Source organism: Orcinus orca, chromosome 14 (assembly GCF_937001465.1).
Source record: "Orcinus orca chromosome 14, mOrcOrc1.1, whole genome shotgun sequence".
Lineage (NCBI taxonomy): Eukaryota > Metazoa > Chordata > Mammalia > Artiodactyla > Delphinidae > Orcinus > Orcinus orca.
In genome coordinates, this window is record NC_064572.1 from 58,505,223 (window position 1) to 58,528,457 (window position 23,235).

At 44.2% G+C, this 23,235-nt stretch overlaps 1 protein-coding gene across 1 annotated transcript in view; it reads right to left on the reverse strand.

Annotated features, from left to right (window-relative positions):
* The window catches only part of PDLIM1 (PDZ and LIM domain 1), a 45,992-nt gene that overhangs the window by 15,502 nt on the left and 7,255 nt on the right, over window positions 1-23,235 (reverse strand). The window contains exons 2-4 of the mRNA XM_004268369.2: window positions 14,334-14,485; window positions 13,169-13,253; window positions 9,151-9,350 (exon numbers count right to left, since the gene is read on the reverse strand). Of these exons, the coding sequence (XP_004268417.1) occupies window positions 9,151-9,350; window positions 13,169-13,253; window positions 14,334-14,485 (437 nt within the window). The remainder of the gene's footprint in view (window positions 1-9,150; window positions 9,351-13,168; window positions 13,254-14,333; window positions 14,486-23,235) is intronic.

Below are 23,235 nucleotides of genomic sequence, written 5' to 3' on the forward strand. Positions count from 1 at the left end.
CCAGCAATACCCTGATAGCAGAACCAGACAAAGATACTACAGGAAAAGAAAACTACAGACCAATATCCCTGATGAATATTGATGCAAAAATCCTCAGCAAACTGAATTCAACAGCACGTTAAAATGATTATACACTACGAGTAAGTGGGATTTGCTTCTGAAATGCAAAGATGGCTCAACATATAAAAATCAGTCAATGTAATTAATAAACTATATTAACAGAACGCAGATTAGAAGACAAAAACCACATCATTTCAATTGATGCAGAAAAAGCATTTGACAAAATTCAATATACTTTCATGATAAAAACACTAAAAAAACTAGGAATAGAAGAAAATTACTTCAACATAGTAAAGGCCATGTATGACAAGCTTACATCTAACATCATAATATTGAAAAAGTAAGTTTTTACTCTAAGATCAGGAACCAGACAAGGATGACCACTGTCACCACTTCCATTCAACATAGTACTAGAAGTCCTGACCAGAGCAACTAGGCAAGAAAAGGAAATAAAAGTCATCCAAATTGGAAAGCAAGAAGTAAAATTATCTTTGTTCACAGATGACATGATCTTATATGTGGAAAACCCTAAAGCTTCCATACATGAAAAGAATTGTTAAAACTAGGACTTCCCTGGTGGTCCAGTGGTTAGGACACCACGCTTCCACTGCAGGGGCACAGGTTTGATCCCTGGTCAAGGAACTAAGATCCCGCATGCCACAGGGTGTGGCCAAAAAAAAAAAAAAAAAAAAAAAGAATTGTTAAAACTAATAAAGGAATTCAGCGAAGTTGCAGGACACAAAATCGATACACAAAAATGAATTGTGTTTCTATATACTAACAAAGAATGATCCAAAAGGAAAATTAAGAAAACAATCCTATTTAAAATAGCAACAAAAGAATACAATACTTGGGAATAAACTTAGCCAAGGAGGCAAAAGACTTGTTCTGAAAACTATGAAACATAATAAAAAAAAGTTGAAGAAGACAAAAATAAATGGAGATATATCCATTTTCATGGATTAGAAGAATTAATATTGCTAAAAATGTGAATACTACTCAAAGTGATGTACAGATTCAATGCAATCCCTATCAAAATCCCAAGAGCATTTTTTGCAGAAACAGAAAAAAAAAATCCTAATATTCATATGGTATCTCAAAGAACCCCAAATAGCCAAAGAAATATTAAAGAAGAAAAATAAGACCAGAGGTATTACACTTCCTGACGTCAAAACATAGTAGAGGGGACTTTCCTGGCAGTCCAGTGGTTAAGATTCCACACTTCCAATGCAGGGGGCATGGGTTTGATCCCTGGTCAGGGAAGTAAGATCCCACAGGCGGCATGGCAGGGCCAAAACAAACAAACAGGTGTGGGGGGTGGGATGGAGAGGAGACCATACTGCAAAACTACAGTAACCAAAACAGTATGGCACTTGCATAAATACAGACATATAGACTGAAGGAACAGAATATGCAGCCCAGAAATAAACCCTGGCATATAAGGTCAAATGATCTTTGATGAGGGTCCTAAGGATACACAATGCAGAAAGGATATTCTCTTCATTAAGTGGTATTGAGAAAGCTGGGTATCTGTGTACAAAAGAATGAAATTGGACCTTTATCTCACCATATACAAAAATCAACTAAAAATGAATTGAAGACTTATTGTAAGACCTGAGACCATAAAACTCCTAGAAGAAAACAGGGAAAAGCTTCATGGCATTAGTCTTGGCAATGATTTCTTGAATATGACAGCAAAAGCACAGGGATCAAAATCAAGTGGGACTACATTAAACTAAAAAGCTTCTACATAACAAAGGAAACAATCAACAGTGAAAAGGCAATCTACAGAATGGGAGAAAATACTTGCAAACCATGTATCTGTTAAGAAGTTAATGTCCAGAATATATAAAGAATTCCTACAATTCCACAACAAAAAAACCCCCAAATAACCAGGTTTTTTAAATGGGCAAAGGACTTGAACTGACATTTCTCCAAAAAGATACACAATGGCCAACAACCATGTGAAAAGATGGTCAACATCACTATTCATCAGGGAAACACAAATCAAAGCCATGAGACATATCACCTTACACCCATTAGGATAGATGCTACCAAAAACCAAAACAAAACAAAAAACCAGAAAATAACAAGTGTTGATGAGGATGGAAAAACTGAAACCCTGTGCACTGTTGGTGGGAATGTAAAATGGTACAGCACTATGGAAAACACTATGGAGATCACTCAAAAAATTAAAAATAGAACTACTGTATGATCCAGCAATCCCACCTCTGGGTATATATCCAGAAGAATAAAAATCAGGCTCTCATAGAAATATTTGCATACTCATGTTCACTGCAGCATTGTTTACAATAAATAGCTGAGAGGTGGAAGTAACCTAAATGTCCACTGACAGATAAATGGATAAAGAAAATGTAGTATATTCAGATAATGGATATTATTCAGCCTTTAAAAAAAAATCCTGTCCCAGAACCTTGAGGACATTATGCTAAGGGAAAGAAGCCAGTGACAGAAAGACAAATACTGCATGATTCCACTCATATGAGGTGTCTAAAGTAGTCACTCTTAGAAGCAGAAAATAGAATGGTGGTTGCCAAGGGCTGGAGGGAGGAGGGAAAGTGGAGTAGTTCAATGGGTGGAGAGTTTCTGTTTTCCAAGACAAAACATTTCTAGAGATCTGCTGTACAAGAATATGTATGTAGTTACCACTACTGCACTTTATACTGAAAAATGGTTAAGATGGTGTATTTTAAACTATGTGTTTTGTTTTGTTTTGTTTTTGCGGTATGCGGGCCTCTCACTGTTGTGGCCTCTCTCGTTGCGGAGCACAGGCTCTGGACGCGCAGGCTCAGCGGCCATGGCTCAGGGGCCCAGCCGCTCCGCGGCATGTGGGATCTTCCCGGACCGGGGCACGAACCCGTGTCCCCTGCATCAGCAGGCGGACTCTCAACCACTGCGCCACCAGGGAAGCCCTAAGCTATGTGTTTTTTTACCACAATTAAAAAAATATATATCTTTAGAACAGAAAAAAAGGAACTACTGGTACCTAAAACAACCTAACTAAAATCAGATAAACCTCCAGTGAATGATTCTGAGTAAAAACAGTCAATCTCCGAAAGTTACATACTGTGTGATTCCATTAATAACATTCTTGAAATAATAAAATTGCAGAAATGGAGAGCAGCTTAGTGGGTTGCCAGGGGTAAAGTGGGGTGCAGGGGTGGGAGGGAAGTGGATGTGGCTATAAAAGGCAAACCTGAGGAATTTCTGTGGTGATAGAAATGTTCTTTATCTTGGCCATATAAATGTCAATATTCTAGTTTTGATTTCATGCTTATGGTTTTCAGGATGTTACCATTGATGGAAACTGGGTGAAAGTTATAGGGGATTTCTCTGTTTTGTTCCCTATAAGGGCAATATGAATCTACAAAGTTTAGTTAAGTTTAAGACAAATTTTCTCCAAATGATGGAGGCTAGACACTAACTAGAAATGATGTAGAGGAGATTTTAGTATGTGATTTTTATGTAGGTGGGGAGAAAGGATGTAGGCTGACTCAGAAAAACTGTTCATGTCTGAGCTGCCCCAACCTCATTACCCCAGTGTTCACCAAATATGCAATTCTGAGAAACCCTATGTAATCATTTTTGGAAGGGGAGCCTGGTCAGAGTGTTCCCTAAGTTTTAATCTTCAAAGGCCTAGATGTTGGATCTAATAAGAAACCAGAGGAGTAATTTTGGGCACCAGGAGAAGAGGGAGGAACATCCAGACCCCCAGACCAGTTCTCTGTGGGCTGTGGGCAAGTTTAGTTAGAGGGGCAAGCAGCCACCTTCATGATGGAGGTTTTCTTCTGACCAAGCTCCAGTGCGTCAGGGCTAATATAATCCCTCTGGTATCAGCTGAACAAAGAACAATGAATGCTTCCCTTTATTTCCACTGCACCTGCTTAGAAATCTGCCTCATGAGTTTATGGGGGGATCCCCTGAGAGCACAAATTGGAAGAGCTAGTATCTTGGGACTATTGTGGTGGCTACGGGAGCCCAGCTGCTTATTCCATGAATACCACTCCATCAGGAAGGTAATCAATTGTACTGGTTGGCTGAACTTAAGCTACAGTGCTGGGAAAGAAAGAAACTTACCCTAAGTTACAGCAAAATCTTCTCCATGACATTTGTCTACGTGCTTCCGCCCTCTGGAGCCCCAAGTACTGAGAAGTGATGGGTATGGAGCTCCTTATGCGTGCTGAAATCAGTAACAAGTAGCGTTTACCGAGCACCACCAGAGGCCAGGCCCCAGGCTGGATGATAGTTTTTGCACATCGCATTGAAATTTCTCAATAACCTGGTGGTGAGGTAGTTCGTATTATCTGCGTTATAGATGAAGAGACTGAGTTTCAGAAGTTACGTGGTTTGCCCAAGGTCCCACAGCTAGCATGAGGCAGAGCTGGAATTCAGGCTCAGGCCCCTCTATCTATGAAGCCTGCACCTTTAAGAAAGTATCAAGCAGTATCACATATATAATGAAATCCAGGCCCCAAATCACCAGAAAATGACCAGAGCCCCTAAACTCAGTGGAAGGGGGTCAGAGGGCAGGTGAAAGCTTTCTGCTGATCAGAGACACATTTCCTCCACCCACTTGGTACACAGTAGGCACTCGGTAAATGACTGTTAAGCTGAACTGACCCAGAGGCCCTCCCACTCAACCGTGTGTGCTGGGAGAACAGGAGGCAGATGGCAGGCACCTCCTTGCCTGTCTTCCCCGTTGAATTTGGCAGTGGCAACGCTGTCTGTGTTCCTGTCTGACGGGGATGGGGCCCTGGGAAATCCTACAAGACAGACGGCCACACACACACCAGGCTGCTTTGAAGGGCATGCGACAAAGAAACTGAGAGTGCGCCCCAGGGTATCCGTGATGACCTCAGATGCAAAGTATGAAGTGAGCCAATTCTGTAACCTCAGCGAATTTCACAGACTAAACAGTGGCGGGTGAGCGCTTGTGACTTCTGCTGACAGAGCGGCAACATGACCTGGTAGCTGCTGGGTTTGCACGAGAATCTTCCTTCACTGATATGCACAAGTGGCCTCTCTAGGAACAGACCAGTAAGCAGAGACCCACGCACAGGGCATTTCCTCCGCCAGGGGTTGCCGGTATTCCCACTGTTGCTGGATTCATCCTCAGAGAGTTTGGGATAGAGCAGGAGCTGGGACCCCTCTGCTGAGAAAATCTGGACGGAGACTTGTGATAAAGACTCAGAGGCTGCTGTAGCCAAGAAAGTCTGCCACAGGAGGCAGGAAAGGCTCGCAGTGTCCAGACAGTAGAGATTGAATCGTTTCAGACTGGAGGGAGGGAACAGGCGGGGAGCAGGAGAGAAGAAAGAAGACATTAATTAAAGAATAACGGCCAAGGCCATACTAAAAATACCTCCCTGGCACATATTTCTGCCAATGCATAGCAGCCTTTCAATTAAGGATGTGTCATTTCCTGGGTTATTAAATCCAGATCATGGAACATTCCACTCTGGGACAGTAAAAGAGGGTCACGTTCTCAGCCTCCCCCAGTACAAAAGCAGCAAAGAATGGGGATCACGGCTCTCGGTGTTTCCACCACTGAACTCCCCACTGAGCTGCTTGGGAGAAAGCTTCCCTTCGGGGTGTGTCCGTGGAAAGCTTAGGGGGCCCCAGCATGGCGCTCTTTCTCAGGTACCCCATAGGCCCCCACAGTCACCGTGAAGGGCATCCTCATCATCTCAAGCCAGTAGGGCCTGGCAGGACTCAGAATTGAAGGACGAAGAAGCATTAGTAGCCCCTTTACTACTACTATTCGTTACTACAATAAATGCTGGTGACCTTTAACATCTTGTAAAGCCAAAGTCACACGGCAGAAAGTCTCCCCTGCTAGGCCCTGCGAAGCTCAAAAGGAAATTGCAAGGCCCTCTCAGTGCTGGGCACAGGGACCTGCGTGCAGCAGTGCCCAAAACACCTGCCTCTCTTTTTCGGAGAGAAGGACTGTGTGCACAGTATGATCAAGGGGCTCCCCACAATAGCTCTTTCCAAACATTTAAGTAGTTTGGAACCTCTTGTGCCTTAACCTGTCCTAACCTACATCTGCAGCAGTGGGTTTGCCGTTTAATCACCCTAACAGCTGGGCAGAGTCTTGTTAAAGGTGAATTGAGAAGAAATTGAACAGCAAAATTGGCTTCAGAGCTAGTATAAGAACTGAGGATTCCAACCCTAAATGAAACAAAAAGATAAACCTACAGACTGGGAGAACGTATTTGCAAGCAATACGACTGACAAGGGGTTACTTTCCAAAATATGCAAACAGCTCAAAAAATGGGCAGAAGGGCTTCCCTGTTGGCGCAGTGGTTGAGAGTCCACCTGCCGATGCAGGGGACACGGGTTCGTGCCCAGGTCCGGGAAGATCCCACATGCCGCGGAGCGGCTGGGCCCGTGAGCCATGGCCGCTGGGCCTGCGCGTCCGGAGCCTGTGCTCCGCAGCGGGAGAGGCCACAACAGTGAGAGGCCCGCGTACCACAAAAAAAAAAAAAAAAAAAGAGTGGCCCCCGCTTGCCGCAACTAGAGAGGGCCCTCGTGCAGAAACGAGGACCCAGCACAGTCAAAAATAAATAAATAAAAATACTGAATACATAACTACTTTAAAAAAATAATAATAAAAAATAAAGTGTACCTTTAAAAAAAAAAAAATGGGCAGAAGACCTAAATAGACATTTCTCCAAAGACAGCATACATATGGCCAACAGGCACATGAATGGATGTTTAACATCGTTAATTAGAGAAATGCAAATCAAAACTACAATGAAGCATCACCTCACACCAGGCAGAATGGCCATCATCAAAAAGTCTACAAAGAGGGACTTCCCTGGTGCCAATGCAGGGGACATGGGTTCAAGCCCTGGTCCAGGAAGATCCCACATGCCACAGAGCAACTAAGCCCATGTGCCACAACTACTGAAGCCTGTGCTCTAGAGCCCGAGCTCTGCAACAAGAGAAGCCACCACAATGAGAAGCCTGTGCACCGCAATGAAGAGTAGACCCCACTCGCCGCAACTAGAGAAAGCCCGCATGCAGCAATGAAGACCCAACAACAAACAGACCCAATGCAGCCAAAAATAAGTAAAGTAAAAAAAAAAAAGTCTACAAAGAACAAATGCTGCAGAGGGTGTGAAGAGAACCCTCCTACACTGTTGGTGGGAATGTAAATTAGTGTAGCCACTATGGAGAACAGTGGAGGTTCCTTAAAAAACTAAAAATAGAGCTACCATATGGTCCAGCAATCCCACTCCTGGGCATATATCTAGAAAAGATGAAAACTCTAATTTGAAAAGATACATGTACCCCAGTGTTCACTGCAGCACTATTTACAATAGCCAAGACATGGAAACAACCCAAGTGCCCATCAACAGGCGTTTGGTTTAAGAAGATGTGATACACACACGCATGCACGCATGCACGCACACACACCCCTGAATATTACTTAACCATAAAAAAGAATGAAATAGTGCCATTTGCAGCAACATGGATGGACCTAGATAATATCATACTAAGTGAAGTAAGTCAGACATATTATATGATATCACATGTGGAATCTGAAAAATAATACAAATGAATCTATTTACAAAACAGAAAGTCACAGATATAGAAAACAAATTTATGGTTACAAAAGGGGAAGGGGGGAGGGATAAATTAAGAGTACAGAACAGATACACACCACCATATATAAAATAAATAAACAACAAAGGTTTACTGTATAGCACAGGGAACTATATTCAGTGTCTCGTAATAACCTATAATGGAAAAGCATCTAAAAATATATATATATATATACATATAAAAAACCGAATCACTTTATACATATAAATACCTGAACCAAGCAGAAGATTGTAAATCAACTATACTTCAATTAAAAAAAAAAAAAGAACTGAGGGTTCCAAGAGGAAAAGACCCTCCGAGATCAGACAAGTTTGGAGCACATGGTATATTCCAACAAGTCTGACCGTCAGCAACATCTAAAAATCAGGGGATTTCAGATGAAAAGCTCTCTGCCTTCTGGTTTGATGAAGTGAATCATCAGAAATGGGAATACCAGGCCTGCATGTGGTGTCTGGCTGGAGCCAAGGAGTGGTTCCCCCTCTGGATGGGGCATGCACTGTCCAGCCGCCACGGGTTGCTCTGCTCCCCCTTGTCTGTACTCAGAGCTCTGTCCTTGAGTCCTTATCTTCCCTGCCACCTTTGGGCATGTGAGGTGGTAACTCGTGCCCTAGTCCCTCCCGTTTTCCACCACAGACAACTGATCCCATCTCTTACTCTCTGTCATCAAACCCAGTTCTCTACCATGGGCTGTGAGATTCCCAGTGTTTCTGGATTCATCTTCAAAGTGTTTGGGAGGGAGTCGACTCTGGGCCCCCTCTGCTGGGAAGATGCAGAGGATCCTTTGGATAAAGACTTAGAGGCAGCTGTGGCCAAAGGCGACAGGCCTCCCCAGCCCTAAGCAAGATGCTTCCTTAGACCTCTCCACCATGGCCACCTGCAACCCTTCCTCTCCCCTGGGCAAGCCCACCTCTACCTCTGCCCCAGATCTGAACCTGTTCTAACAGACACACATTTATATCCTCATGGACTTCTTTCTATTATCTCTACTGGGCCACTTGAGGGAAAAAGGCAAACACTGCTTCACCGAAAACTGCATTCAGGTGCTCTTCCCTCGCTCAGACCAAATGGTGATCGTAAGCAGAAAGCCCAAACTATAAAAACTGAAGAGTTTCTTGGGAAGCAGCAGAGCTGTCAAGGAAGGAAAATGGTCACTTAGAAGAAGACGATGACCACGGAAACCAGGATAATAATAACATAGGTCTCGGTGAATACTCAGTTGGTGTGTCAGACACGGTACTGGCATTTTACAGGTTACTTATTTTACAACAGCCCCACAAGGCAGGTGGTATTACCCCCTTTTTAGAGATGATGAAAATGAACACAGAAAGAACTGTGCTAGAGTAGGCATTTTTCTCCCAGGGCTAGTGGCTGAACCTTCTCCCCGCTGCCTGCACGAGCCTGTCCTGGCGTGAAAAGCCTCTTCCAGGACTGGCCCAGAGCGGACTGCACGGGCCTACTTACGCTCTGCCATTCATCTCCTGCCCGCTGGCTGCCGTCTTTGACTCCAAGGCGTTGTTGAAGTTGGAGATGTTTTCAGGGGAGTAGAGGCCAGCTGGGTTGTTGTACTGGTTTGTGATGACCCTGGGGGCAGGGCTGGAGGCAGGTGAGGCGGTAAAGGGCATGGCACTCCGGTTGTGGGCGCTTCCTATGTGTAGGACCTCCTGCGGGCAGAGATCAGAGGAGAAATCAGGGGGGTGTCCAATATGCACCCCTTGATGGACGGTACAGGCTGAGTGCCAGGGAGAGAGAGGTGTTCCAATGGGCTATGATGGCCCTGGCTCAATGCCAAACTAGCTGAGGGGCTCTGACAAACCCACCTGACACGGGGCAAGACCCAGGACGTTGCACGAGCCAGGCACGTGTGCAGTTTCATCCGTCAGCTCTGCCTCCTGGTTCTTCCCTGAGGCCCAGCAGAGCCTGATCTCCTGCTGGGTACCCCTGGGCAGGACACCCCCTGATGCCCTGGGCTGTCAGGATCCAAGTCAGAGCTGAAACACCCTTTTCAGGGCACATTTCCAGAGGGATTAAGTACCAGGAAGAGAGGAACTGGCATCACTTTGGTGCGGAGCAGGAGATGATAAAAGGTGGAGATGAATTCCCCAGGAAGGAGCGGTTTAGAGAAGCAAGATAAGAGGGTTGTGTCACCAGTGAAGCAGCTGCTGACTAGGCAGAGAAGCCTCAGGGCGCTGGCAGAAGGGGCTAACGGGGAATGACTGATCTGGTGTTTTGTGTGGGAGAAGGCCAAGGCTGATCAGATGGAAGGCTGGGGGATACCTGCTACAGAGCGGTGCCCAGGGGGAGCTGCAGGAAAGGACTTTGAGTTCCTCCTGTGCTCATTCCCCTCTTTCTGTAATTTGAGGAAGCGCCTCCACCTCCACACTGGACTGCCAGGACTTGGTGGATAATCACTACGGCTGCAACACCTAGCAGCTACTTTAAGAACACCCCCGAAAACGTTTTAAACTAACATTCGCCTTTTGAAAAAGATCACGGCTTTTCTGATGACTCAGTTAGCAAGATGCTTTTCGCATGGGTGTTCTGGTTCAAACTCTGCTCGCAGGTGAGAGCATACTCTGTGCAGCCTACTAAACTCGATGTGCGTCCTATTTTCTGGGTCTCCCAGAAATCCTCCTGAATCCTGTACTCCTTGTTAACACCCAGGCCCAGAATGACTGCCCTTCCTTTTTTTTTTTCTCTCTTTCTTCACTAAACCTTCAAGTCTTTCACACTTTCTTAGAAAACGATGATGAAAACCACCAGCTCAATTCACTGTGTACTGACTTAGAAGACAACATGAAAATGTGTTTATGATGATTCAGATAGTCTCCCTCTTCAACAAGTCGGAATCAGTGCGGTTTTACTGTATACGTTACGTTGAGCTGACTTTATCCACGTTGGAAAGAAGCTCAGTACACACAGCTTGTTCATCAGAGGGGAAGTATAATTAGTTAAGAAAATAACTTCAGCAGTAATCAAAGAATGGTTAAGCATGTTCCTTGGCACAACTACCCCAAGGAATAAGAAGGGGTCATTAATGGCAGCAGACTTCCCGAAGGGCGGCCTGGGACTTTGGCCCCCGTCAGTGGCTACCCTGCAGCTCTGTGGGGCAGGTGGACAGCGGCAGCCAGGACTGCAATTCTTTCCTCCTCTCTCCTTCCCCACAGCAATTCCTTAGGAGCATCTTAGGATGCTGAGCACCAGGGAAGAGCCCTCATACTTCTGTCTTGGCTCAGTTTTTTCCCTGTTGCTTCCTGCTCGGCTTTGGGCAAGTTATACTTCTTTCTTAGCCATTGCACAGTGCCCAGCACACAGCAGACAGTCACAGTGTCATTCCCTTCTCCTTCCATAGAAACACATTTTCAGTTAGAATGGAAGTCAGTAGAAAATGCAGGTTGGAAATTCTGATTTTTTACTTTATAGAGAATCTCCTAAGAATGTATCTGTTTTGTATATAAAAGGAGTATCTCTAACCCCATGTGAATACTGGTCTTTCCAGAATTCAGGCGGTTAATTCAGGGCCTGCCTTTTGGAAGGGATGATGTCATTGTTTGGGCTTTGTATTTATGTCTCCAAGGAAACTCAATAATGAGGAAATATAAACTAGGTGTGTAACTACACTGACCTCAGATAAGCTGGGGTGTGGGCTAGCCTTACATGAATGAACAAATCCTTTAGTTATAGATGAACTCTGCTCTTACTCATTCCTCTGTTTTAGAATGACTGGAAGTGGAAGATTTTGGAAAAATGAGAGGTGGGAAGTTTTTCATATGAACAAAGAATTACTGGAATCAAAAGAAATGTATAGTCAATTTAGATGTTAAAGTGTTGGAGATTTTTTTTTTAATCTGAAGAAAACTACCTTCAAAAGATTAATATAGGTACTCAGATTATATGTTTAAGATGAAAATTCAAGTATAATACATACAAAAAGTATAACTAAAATGTAAGCATTGCCTTACTGAAGTGGAAACTAGGATTTTAGATAGACCACATTAAAACAAAATCATTCCTTACATATTATAAAACATATAAGGCCTTAACACATTAAAACAACATTTATAGTAAATCTAATGAAGTGGCTGAGAACTCCCTAGGAAATTGGAATTGACTGTGGCATGTTTTAAATTAGTTTGCACAACTGCCAGTTTATAGACTGAATGCCATTTCATGAACTTTCCTTAGAGGGGCTGTACAGAATAATATGGTCATGTCAGTTTTGACATGCCAGATGCAAAATGATCCTTAAAGTGACTCTTAGGACTAAATATTATTTTTATTAATGGGAAAAATTTTCTGTGACTGCATTTCTGACAGTTTAATGGAAGACATTTGAGAAAATAACCATTCACATACAACCACTCAATTTACCCACACTAATGTACCCAGTGAGTTCAATTTCATACAAGTTTCTGTTTTAGGTATAAAAGGTAACGAGCTATATGTTATCTTTTGATTATACCTCAATACACCATAAAAATGAAAGTGTCCCAAATTTAGAAAAAAAAAATTAAAGTTCAAATCTTCAATTGGGGCTAAATGTATAACAACCACAAACCAGTCTAAAAGGAGTTTTCAAAAGCCATTATTGACTTACCTACTAACAACTCATTAATTTATCCGAGAGACACACTTTGTGAAAAGTAGCATATCAGAAAAAAAACAAAACAAACAAAAAAAGAGTAGCGTATCAGGAGTGAGGAATTTTACAAAGATGTTCTAAACATTCTTCTCTACGTTTCTCCCCTTGTTTCTAAAGACTACCCATTCATTGTAGATAGTTTAGGAGATGTAGTTAAAGAAGAAATACAATCGCTTATAATCTATTATGTACAAATATGGGATCTCAGGACAGTCTCCCATCCAGGAAATTCTATTTGGCCAACAAATTGTGCATTGACTCCCTATCACATTTTCCAATATGAACTACCACTTTATTTTAGTAATTTTAAGATCTCACTGTAAGAAAATTAGAGATTCCCATCCTAAGGCTCTTGGAAACCAGGCAGTAGGACCCGGGACCCGGGACCTGGGACCCGGGGTGGGGCGGGGTATGTCTGGGTTTACTACTAAATTTCCTTGTAGTTCCTCTAGGCTCTAGGCCTTCTTTTTGTCCCTGGCATGATTCATTTGCATCTGCAATCCATAATGAGCTGAGTCAGCACCCCTATTTTGCCATGGTTCTGCCACCCTGTTCTGCACAGGAAAGCTTCCACACGCTTCCCGTATCCCCTTCCTACCCGCTGTGTCCAGCCAAGGCCCTGGCGTCACTGCCCTGGGGTTTTCCAGCCCCTTCCTCCCACAGTTCCCTTACGGGAAGAACCAAACAAGAGCCAGGTCCCAGCAGTGTCAGCGGAGGGCCCTCCCCCTGCGTCCTATCCCCTGCCTCCAGGGCAGGAAAAACGGGAGTGTGCCTAGCGGTGTCAAAAGCAGAAAGGCCTCTGGGTGCTGACAGCAAGGGCCATGGTGGGCAAGTACTTACTTGGGGTTCAGAGGCTAAATTCATCTTGTATGGGTGACGTTTCCCTTCCTCTGTCACCAGAGGAGACCAGATTTTCTGTTCAGATCTGCAACAGATTGACAAAGCTGCTGTTTCATGCATGCTAAATAAATAAAATATACTAAACACGGAGTGGGAAAGTGTCCCCTCTTGCCCGACTGCTAGCCTCTGAACTAGCACTCTGCCCGCGCCTTCCCCTCCATTTTGCTATCAGTGTGATTTTCGGAAGCACCAACCTCATGACATCATGTCTGATGGCTGTGTGCGCTCAGCCCTGAGGGATTTCCCAAGCTGCTGTCATTCTTCCAGCCTCATCCTCCCCCACTGCGCTCTGTACCGCTGACCCAGCCACCCCGGCCTCCTCCATGCTCCTGGGCATGCCTGATGCCGCCCCACCTCTGCTCAGGACGGAACAAGCTCCTCTATCTCATCCAGCGTTCCCGATCCAGACCAGATAACCAACTTGTTTGTGAAGTGTATGTGGACCAAACAAAAGTGATGCCTCCTTTTCTGAGCTTGGAAAGGATTTCCTTGTACCATTCACACAGCAACTCTCTAGGTCTTGTCTCAGTTTTCATTAGTGTAGCATTTTTTCACTCTTACGGGTAAAGAATATTTGTACTTATCTTTTTATTTTCAGAGTGCCCAGCACAAGGCCAGATATATACAAGATGGAGCTATTCAATGTGTTGGTAAATGGATCAAAAAAATCAATTAATCTGTAATGAATGAATGTCTTGAAGGAGAAGATGTGGACTGAGATAGAAATGGAGACAAGAATGAGGGATGAATGTGCTTTTGAGGGGATAGTAATAGTGCACCTCCCATGGGGGTAGGGCTCTGAAGTGTACAAGATGGTTTTCTTTTCATTATACTGATTTCGCTACCTCAAAATTTTGGTTAGTTGTGTTAGGTCAAATGAAAATGCAAATATCTTAGAGAAAGATGCCCATACTATGAAGAGCACTGTGAAAATTAGAGAGGAAAATGAGCAACCTGAAATTTCAGTTCCACAGACCTCTGCCTGCCTACACCATACAAGGCACTGAGCTGGGTGGGTAGGGGATCCTGAAATAGGTGAAGTAGTCCCTGTCCACAAGCAGCTTCCAGGCAACCAGAAATGAGCGAGTGTTTCCACGGGCCTCACCTGGTTACTGTGAGAGTCATGTTGTCTGTGCAGCCCTTGATTTTGTTCTGAGCTTCCAAGTGTGTCATATTGCTGGTATTTTCCCCATCGATGGCTGTGATTACATCTCCAACACATAAATTAGCTGTAGCAGCCTTGCTTCCGGGAGTGACCTGGAAAAAAGGAGAGGAGAGCTGGCTTAGTTACCATCTGTCTCCAAGGAAACCACTGAGTAAATTACCACTGGATTAAGTATTCACTAATGTGGATCAAAGCATTTAAGAAGGAAAGAAGGCTAAAATCGTAAGTTTCAGTAATAATGATCCTTTATAGTTATGTAATACATCGTGGTTTACAATGAGTTCTTTTCTATATACCATCTCATTGGATCCTTACAATAACCTTGTGAAAAAGGAAGGCAAGTATCCGACCCTATATTGGTCCCCATTTTAGACACCAAGAAACTGAGGTTTAGAAAGATCTGTGACTTACCTGGGATCACCCAACGGAAACATTACTGTATTACTAGTCATCCAACTATCAATAGTGTAATCAGAGCCAGGACTCATACCCTAAAGCAGACCCAATGTTCTTCCCACTGTCTCTTGCTGCTTCCCTAAAATAAGTCACCAATTTAAAAAAAACACACACTTAGAGAACATTATGTACAGAAACATCCTATTTCTATAAAAATCTTAACAATTAATATGCTATTTACACACAAAAATATTGGGATACTGCATACCAAACTTCACAGTATTACATTGCTGTAATGTTTTTGGTTTATACAATGAGCTTGAATTACTTTTGTAATTGAAAAAAGCAACAAAGAATATTTTAAAATACAATAGTATAGGTTTATACTGGTTCATTTCCTCCCAGCCAGGAAACTGACTATTAGGGTTTAGCCCCTTTGGGTGGCTGATTTACAGGCCAGTGCTTCTAAAACCAGTGGTTCCAAATTTATGGGCAACCCATGCTTGGGGGAAGCCAGCCAATGACCACAGTGGGTCATCAAATTCATCTGCCTAGTGAGCGTTACACGTGACCTGAATAAACATCAAGCTTCACGTGGAGATGTCCAACTATCTTTCAAGTGAATAGACGCTATCGTGATGACCAAAGTATGAACTCATTTTGAAGTAGTACTAACCTCAGAGATGATTTTTCCTATTAGGTATTTTCTAAACCAAGGTATACTAAAAATAGGACCATCATCCCAAGGTCAGTCCATGACTTTGACATTAAGAGACCTTCCTTGATGAGAAGTCCAAGCCCTCCAGGAGCAGAGTACGCCCAGACTCCCAGCACCCACAGGGCTCTGGCCTCACCTTGGAGAAGGCCCTTGGCCCCTGGGAGCCCAGTGAAGAAGATCCTATGAACATTTGAGGGTCTCCGTCAGGCTGAACCACAGGTAAGAGGCCTTTCAAGACATCAAATCAGGACACAAGGCTTATGTCCTGAGCCTCCGTGTCTGATGCAGTTTTCAGCAGCCAGTTTCCGCCAAACGGAAAACACTGACCCTTCTGAGGTGGGCTAGTATGGTGGCTGCTGTCATGGCCATCCCCCCCATCAGTGCCCTATCCCCACAAAACAAGGGGTGGATGACTTGATCCTTGAGGTTCCTTCCGGTTCAGACATGCTATGACTTTATCAGGCAAAACTCTCCTGGAATGTAGCAGGATGTGGAAACCAGTGCAGAGATCCTGACCTCCTAACCTTCCTTTCTGGCGTTCCCATCATCTGTTTACCAGAGATCTGGCCTTTAGAAAACAAAAGTCCCCAATCCAAGGTTCGGATCTTCTTCTAATGCAGCCACTGGGAAAAGATATTTTATACAGGCGAGCGTAGGCCACACTCCTTTCATTTGACTTCGGGGAGTTAGTTCTGAGTCACCCAGTACGTGCCATAAAGACAACTTCCTCTCATTTTCTGCCCGTCTTCCCGAGGAGACTCACCTGGTGTGACTTCATGTATATTTTGCTTTTTCTAAAGAACAACACAGACCCCTTGTTTTACAAATGGCCCTAAGCATCACTTCATTTGGGATGAGCCGTGGTTCTGGGTTGGCAAACTCTGTCTCCAGGGAGAACAGCCTGATTGAACTTATTTATCAGGACCAACTCTCATGGTCTTAAAAAGAAGTCCCCTTGGATAAAATCCGGAATCACTAATGAGGTTCCTCAGGACTGTGCCATTCCCCTACTAAGCTCTAGCTACAGGGGCCTTCCTGCCTTCTTTCCTGCTTCAGGGCCTTAGCACCTGCTGCAGCCACTACCTGATTAACTTCTTGGCTTAAATGACCCTTCTCACAGAAGACTTTCCTGCATCCTCCAATCTAAGTCACATCCCTTGGGCTTCCCTGGTGGCGTAGTGGTTGAGAGTCCGCCTGCCGATGCAGGGGACATGGGTTTGCGCCCCGGTCAGGGAAGATCCCATATGCCGCGGAGCGACTGGGCCCGTGAGCCATGGCCGCTAAGCCTGCGCGTCCGGAGCCTGTGCTCCGCAACGGGAGAGGCCACGACAGTGAGAGGCCTGCGTACCGCAAAAAAATAAAATAAAAATAAGTTAGATCCCTTGTCAACCTTCCCCCTGCCCCCCCCACCCCGTCAACATTTTTATACACTCTCTTCTTCACGGCACTTGTCAGTTAGGTTTGTAAATCTATTCTGTGGGTTTGTTTACATAATGCTTGAGCCTACTAAACAGTAAGGTGTGGGAGAGCAGGATTTGTTTGCCTTATGCACTGTGGTATCCCCAGTGCCTAGCAGTGACTGGCACATAGTAGGTGCTCAATAAATATTTGTCCAATGAGTGACTGAATCCAAAATATCTAGCGGTTGTTAAATATGTAATCATGCTGCTTCGTTCCATCCTTTAAAAAAATGACTATTTCAAAAGGAATCAAATAATCACTTTCCCCAGCATTGCTATCCTGGACTGGGACCACTCACAAAACTAAAATGAGGAGATGGGGGCAGTGGGGGGCAAAAAGCCTGAGAAAATGAAAATAGAAATTTCCTTTTACTTTCATATGCTCAGCTGCTAAGAACTCTGGAATTTCCAGCATTTGGTTCCAACTGTCTTGGAGGTGAGGCATTTCTGCTAAGTACATCCCAACAGATCCTGGACAAGTTAGAACCAGTCTTAAGAGCCCTGAGTCTGAGTAATCAAGGCCTGGCCATCCTATCTTTTGGTCTGATTTATTTTTTAAGCCAAATTAATGGGGAGCCAAAGGAAATCTCAGAAAGTTATAAGACAACATCATTAGGTGGGGCTCAGATGGAATCACATATAAATAAAGTCCGCATTCTTTTATGAGCTGTCTATTTCTGGGGGGAAAATGGATTTAAACAAATTATGGGATTTGCGTTTTACAAAGCTCTTTCACAAACATTCTCCTAGTTGAGATAATAATGATGATGACCTCACCACCAACATATAATTTTTCAGATGAGGAAATTGAAACTCAGAAAAGCTGTGACTGACTCAAGTTCACACAGCTAAAGGTTGGAGCCTAAACTTGAAACCAGATTCCCTCATTCCAAATTCCATTCCCCTTCTGCTTTACCACAATGCCACAAGCAGAGGCTCCAAACCCCACTGTCAGAGCCAAAGAGAAATCCAGAATTGAGCAGACTCATCTGTTGTGGCCTTCAACACAGGGAACTGGAGTGTCGCAAACTCCTGCCAAAGGCCTGGGTGCCACTCGCCATCCATCAGACAACCATCTCCATTGGTCTGTGCTGAGCTGGGGGCCAGTAACTCCTCCCCTTATAAGATACTCAAGTCAGAACTGAAAAGCCCTCAGGACAGAAGGCCTGTGTCTCCAACTCTGGTTAGTTCCCATCATGAATGGAGGACTCCAAACCTTACTGCACACTAACTATTCATCACAATCATAGCAGTATTTATCAGTTAATGAGTGTTAATCATGTGTCAAACACAGTTTGTTTGGCAAGGGTAGAATTTCCCAGTCCTCCTGAGATACTATCAGGTAGCCAACATTATTTGCATCTTCATGGAGAAGGAAGTGGAGGAACGGGTTGACAGCTGGTGAGTGGCGGGCTCTGGGGCTCCGAGGTCCGTCCACCTAACCCAGCACGCCCCACTGTCTGTTCTGATTTCCTCCTGACCGTCAGATTCCATCAGAACCGGCTCAGAATGGAATCAGCTTCAGTTTCTAGAACAGAAGTCCTATACTCTCCTCCAAAGGGACAGGCCCATTAATTTGTTCAATGGACGTTCTCAAAAACCCTCTTCCAGCTTTCTTCCCCAGGGACCATACAACTTGATCACACAACTCTTGATGCCTGAGAATAAATGGGGTTAGGCACAATTTCCACTAATGAACAATCTGCCGTCTTCTGCAGAATTCACTCATGCCTCTCTCACCCTTTGCCCCCGCAGGCAGACACTTTGCTCAGAGTCCAATCTGTACATCCATCCTATACTGCATCATTAAAGCCTGTGCACTGCCGTCAGACTTCTAAACACAAAAGAAGGTTCACAGAATGTCATTTCTAAATGGCGCAGAATAGGACTATGATGTGGCTCTCCCACTTTCTTCAATTTACATCTCAATAACTAAATATTGCTTTTATACAAAACTGGATGCATACCCTCTGGCCACAGCAAATGAAAAGATGACTTTCTTCCCCCATATTATGGCATATACCTATTTTATCCCTCCTCTGTTACCTCTTTCATTCATTCACTCATCAGATAGACATTCCTTAAGTCCATTCTCAAAGACAGTGTAGCTTATTAAGATGTGGCTACTGAAGTTAGATGACCAGGGTTCAAGTCCCGTTTCTGGTGCTTGTGAGGTAAGTACCCTTGGGTGGGATGTTTCACCTCTGTGTGCCTCACTCTTCTCACCTATGAAACAGGGGTGATAACAGTCCAGGCATCGAAAGGCTGTTGTGAGGATTACCTGAAATGATTCAGGCAGAGCACACTGTCAAGTTCACAATCTCCTGGGGCAGACAGGTATGTACAACAGCTGATGCTAGAAACAAGTAAAGAGGCAATGGGAGCCTAAAGGTGAAATCAGGGAAGGCTCCATGGAGGAGGCATTGCTTAAACCTGTGCAAAGGCACTACAGGAGGCAGAAAAGAGCATGGCAATTTCCTGGAATAGCACGTGGACTGGCACAGATAAAACACAGGAAGTGAAGGGAGAGGAAGGGGAGGAGTCTGGAGATGTAAAAATAGACCAGGCTGTAAGAGTTCTGTCATTTTCTTTTTAACAAGACTGTACTTTATCTGGAAAACAATGGGGAACAACAAAGGAGTTTAAACATAGCCTCTGACTCAACTGCCCAGTTACTGCCAAGAAACAACCAATGAGCCCTAGCTCTGTTGAGATTAAGGTGACTGTATTTGTCAGATATTCCCTAATGGCAGTTGAGAGAAGCAGACCCATTCGAGGGGTCGACAATTCAGCCTCTAGGACAGCCATTCTAAGGCTGGCTTCCCCTAGAGGACTTGTCCAAAGGCACTTCTACTTAAAATTACGTATTTGATTGACAGCCAGATTGGGTTCCTTTAACTCCCTAAGCTCAAGATTGAAAGCTGGAGGAGGCCCATGAAATGAATCCAGTCTACAATCTTGGCTTTTCAAAATTTGAATTACTCTGCCCCCTTTAGCTGAGGCAGACACTCTCCATTTTGTCAGTTCTCACCATGCTCTACTGCCCCCAACACAGAAACCTGGGACCAGCTGCCATTTAGCATCTTTCTTGCAGCTGTTAATTTTTCCACTACCTCACCCTCGAGTCAAAACTCTTTTATGTTGTCTCCGAACCCCTTCATGCAAATGTGCTTGTGACCACTGACTTAGTTAAAAAATTATATGCAGAAATGTTTTATGACTAGGACTACAAGACACCCTGGTTTGCCCAGGATGGTAACAGATTTTCCCAGCTTAATTATCAAAAGCACCCCATGTCATTTTCAACAGTGTGTTTCAGTCTGGATGATAAATTATATTGCCACTCTTTTGACAGAGATGGGGGTTTTAACCAAATACTTGTCAAACAGTTTAAACAGTTCTGAAGCAGCCTCACCCCACACCCGCAAGGGAAAAACTGTCCCTGTTCAAAGGTTCTCTGACTTTATTCTGCAGACAGGAATACAGGTCAATTTCCTGAATGTTCACAGAATGTTGTTAACCTTGACCCTTGGAATTGGCATCTAAACTTCAGACCAGAAATTGACCTAGCTCGCCAATAACTCAGGGGGAAATGACATTGGCAAGGATGAGGCAATGGTTCCCAAACAAGTTGGTCGGCAGATCCCCTCAGGTTTTAAAAATATAAATAGATCTCTACATCCCACTTCAGATCTACTGAGGGGAGTCTACACCATCGGTCCCCAACCTTTTTGGCACCAGGGACCGGTTTCGTGGAAGACAATTTTTCCACAGATAGGGTGGGCGGGGTTGGTTCGGGCAGTAATGCGAGCGATGGGGAGCGGCAGATGAGGCTCACATCCTGCTGTGCGGCCCGGTTCCTAACAGACTGAAGACAGATACTGGTCTGAGGACCGGGGGTTGGGGACCTCTGGTCTACACAGTGTGACCCAGGAATCTTTATATTTTAAAGCTTCCCGGAAGATTCTGATGCTCACTAGGTTTGGGAACATCAAGGGAGATGCTGACCAGCCTTTTCCCCCAAAGGTCTCCCTGAACGAAGTTAACCAGGTAAACAAAAAATACTTAGAATCTAAGATCTCAGCGCCTCCAGAGACAACTTCAAGGCTTACATTCTATTAAAATGCATAAAAGGCCCTTAAAAGAAACATCCAGGGACTTCCCTGAAGGTCCAGTGGTTAAGACTCTGCGCTTCCACTGCAGCAGGTAGGGGTTCCGTCCCCGGTAGGAACTAAGATCCCACATGCCGTCTGTGGGGCGAGGCCAAAAAAAAAAAAGAAAAGAAACATCCATTAGGATAGTATTTTCCTATCTCTTACCAAAACAAAGAAAAAAAAATCCCCTACACCACTGGTCAACATCCTTGAATGCAAATGGAGTACTGCAGAAGTTATTTCATTCCAGATGCCTAAATAACTTAACATGGTTCCTATTTTGCCTCCACCAGAAAACTCACAGCTAAATATAGTATGCAATTACAGAAACCACCTCATTGAAAGGTCCTGGCACATCTCTTTCTTCTTCTATGTTCCAAATTTTTAATTTATTGATTGATTGGCTGCGTTGCGTCTTCCGTGGCTGTGCGCGAGCTTTCTCTAGTTGCTGAGGGCTTCTAATTGTGGTAGCTTCTCCCATTGCGGAGCACAGGCTCCAGGCGCACAGGCTTCAGCAGTTGTGGTACACGGGCTCAGTAGTTGTGGCGCACGGGCTTAGTTGCTCCGCGGCATGTGGGATCCTCCTGGACCAGGGCTCGAACCCGTGTCCCCTGCATTGGCAGGTGGATTCTGAACCACTGCGCCACCAGGGAAGACCCCAATTTTTTGTTACATCTTATGGTGTGTGTTTTGTTTGAAATTTTGTAGCCATGTATTTTGGTGCTATAAATCACCTTACAAGTTGGGTGTATTAATATTAAATAATGATAACTTAATAATTTTTAACATTATACAAACAAGACTAGAATAAAGAAATTTGGAATTCACGTTCAATCTCAGTGCCATGCACCTTTAGGGACAACCTCCTTCAAACTAATGGCTGTGTCCAAGTATTTAGGTATAAATTTTTTTTTTAATTTTATTTATTTATTTTTGGCTGCATTGGGTCTTCGTTGCTGCGTGCGGGCTTTCTCTAGTCGCGGCGGGCGGGGCCTACTCTTCATTGCGGTGCGCAGGCTTCTCATTGAGGTGGCTTCTCTTGTTGCGGAGCACAGGATCTAGGTGCATGGGCTTCAGTAGTTGTGGCACGCGAGCTCAGTATTTGTGGCTTAGTGCGCTCTAGAGCACAGGCTCAGTAGATGTGGTGCACCAGCTTCGTTGCTCCGCGGCATGTGGGATCTTCCCAGACCAGGGCTCGAACCCATGTCCCCTGCATTGGCAGGCGGGTTCTTAACCACTGCGCCACCAGGGAAGTCCCTATTTAGGTATAAATTTAAACGACTCTGAGCTGGATGACAAAGCAGAGCCCCGCCCCTGCGGTATGCCACTTAGATGCGGAATTTGAACTCTCCTTGGTCAGACTTCTGACTCAGTTTGTTTGTGGGCCCAGGCTATGGCACAGACTTTGAAGCCACATTATAGAAAGAGAAGCTGTATGAGCTTATGCAGTTGGCTTGAAAACCCTAAGAATGTTTCAAAATGTTCTTGGTTACTCCATAACCATTTGCTTAAGAAAATGAGGCAATGAAGTAGTTCAGGTCCAAGTAGCTGAGCTATGCTGTAATCCAGCTTCACTTCGCACTCGCTGCAAAAGGAAGCTATTAACGCTAAGGGGTGGCCGATCAAAGAGACTTATTGCTCTTAGTCTGAAAGACTATCATTTCTTAGGTAGGAATATAATTAAAAAGCAGATAGCAAAGTAGAATACTTTGACTAATTGATCAAGAAGTCATCAGTCTCTCAAAGGTCCCTATACAAGTCCCAGTGAATCCCGTGTGCTTTTAAACAGCCCCAATAACAACCACCCATAACCCAAATCCTAACCATTCACTAAACACATAACCTTGGGCAGTTACACTCTCCATTGCTTCAGTTTCCTCATTTATCAAATAAAATTTATAATAGGGTCAACCTCATTTGTTGCTGGATTAAATGAGATTTCATTTGTAGAGTTTAGAACAATGTCTGGCCCATAATAAGCACTCAATACACAGTAGCTACCACTAATATATTTTTTTAATAGTACCACTGTATCCTGACACCTTCTATGTGTTAGCCATAGTGCTAAGCTCTGTCTAGACATCATCTTAATCCTCACTACAACCTTTGAAGAC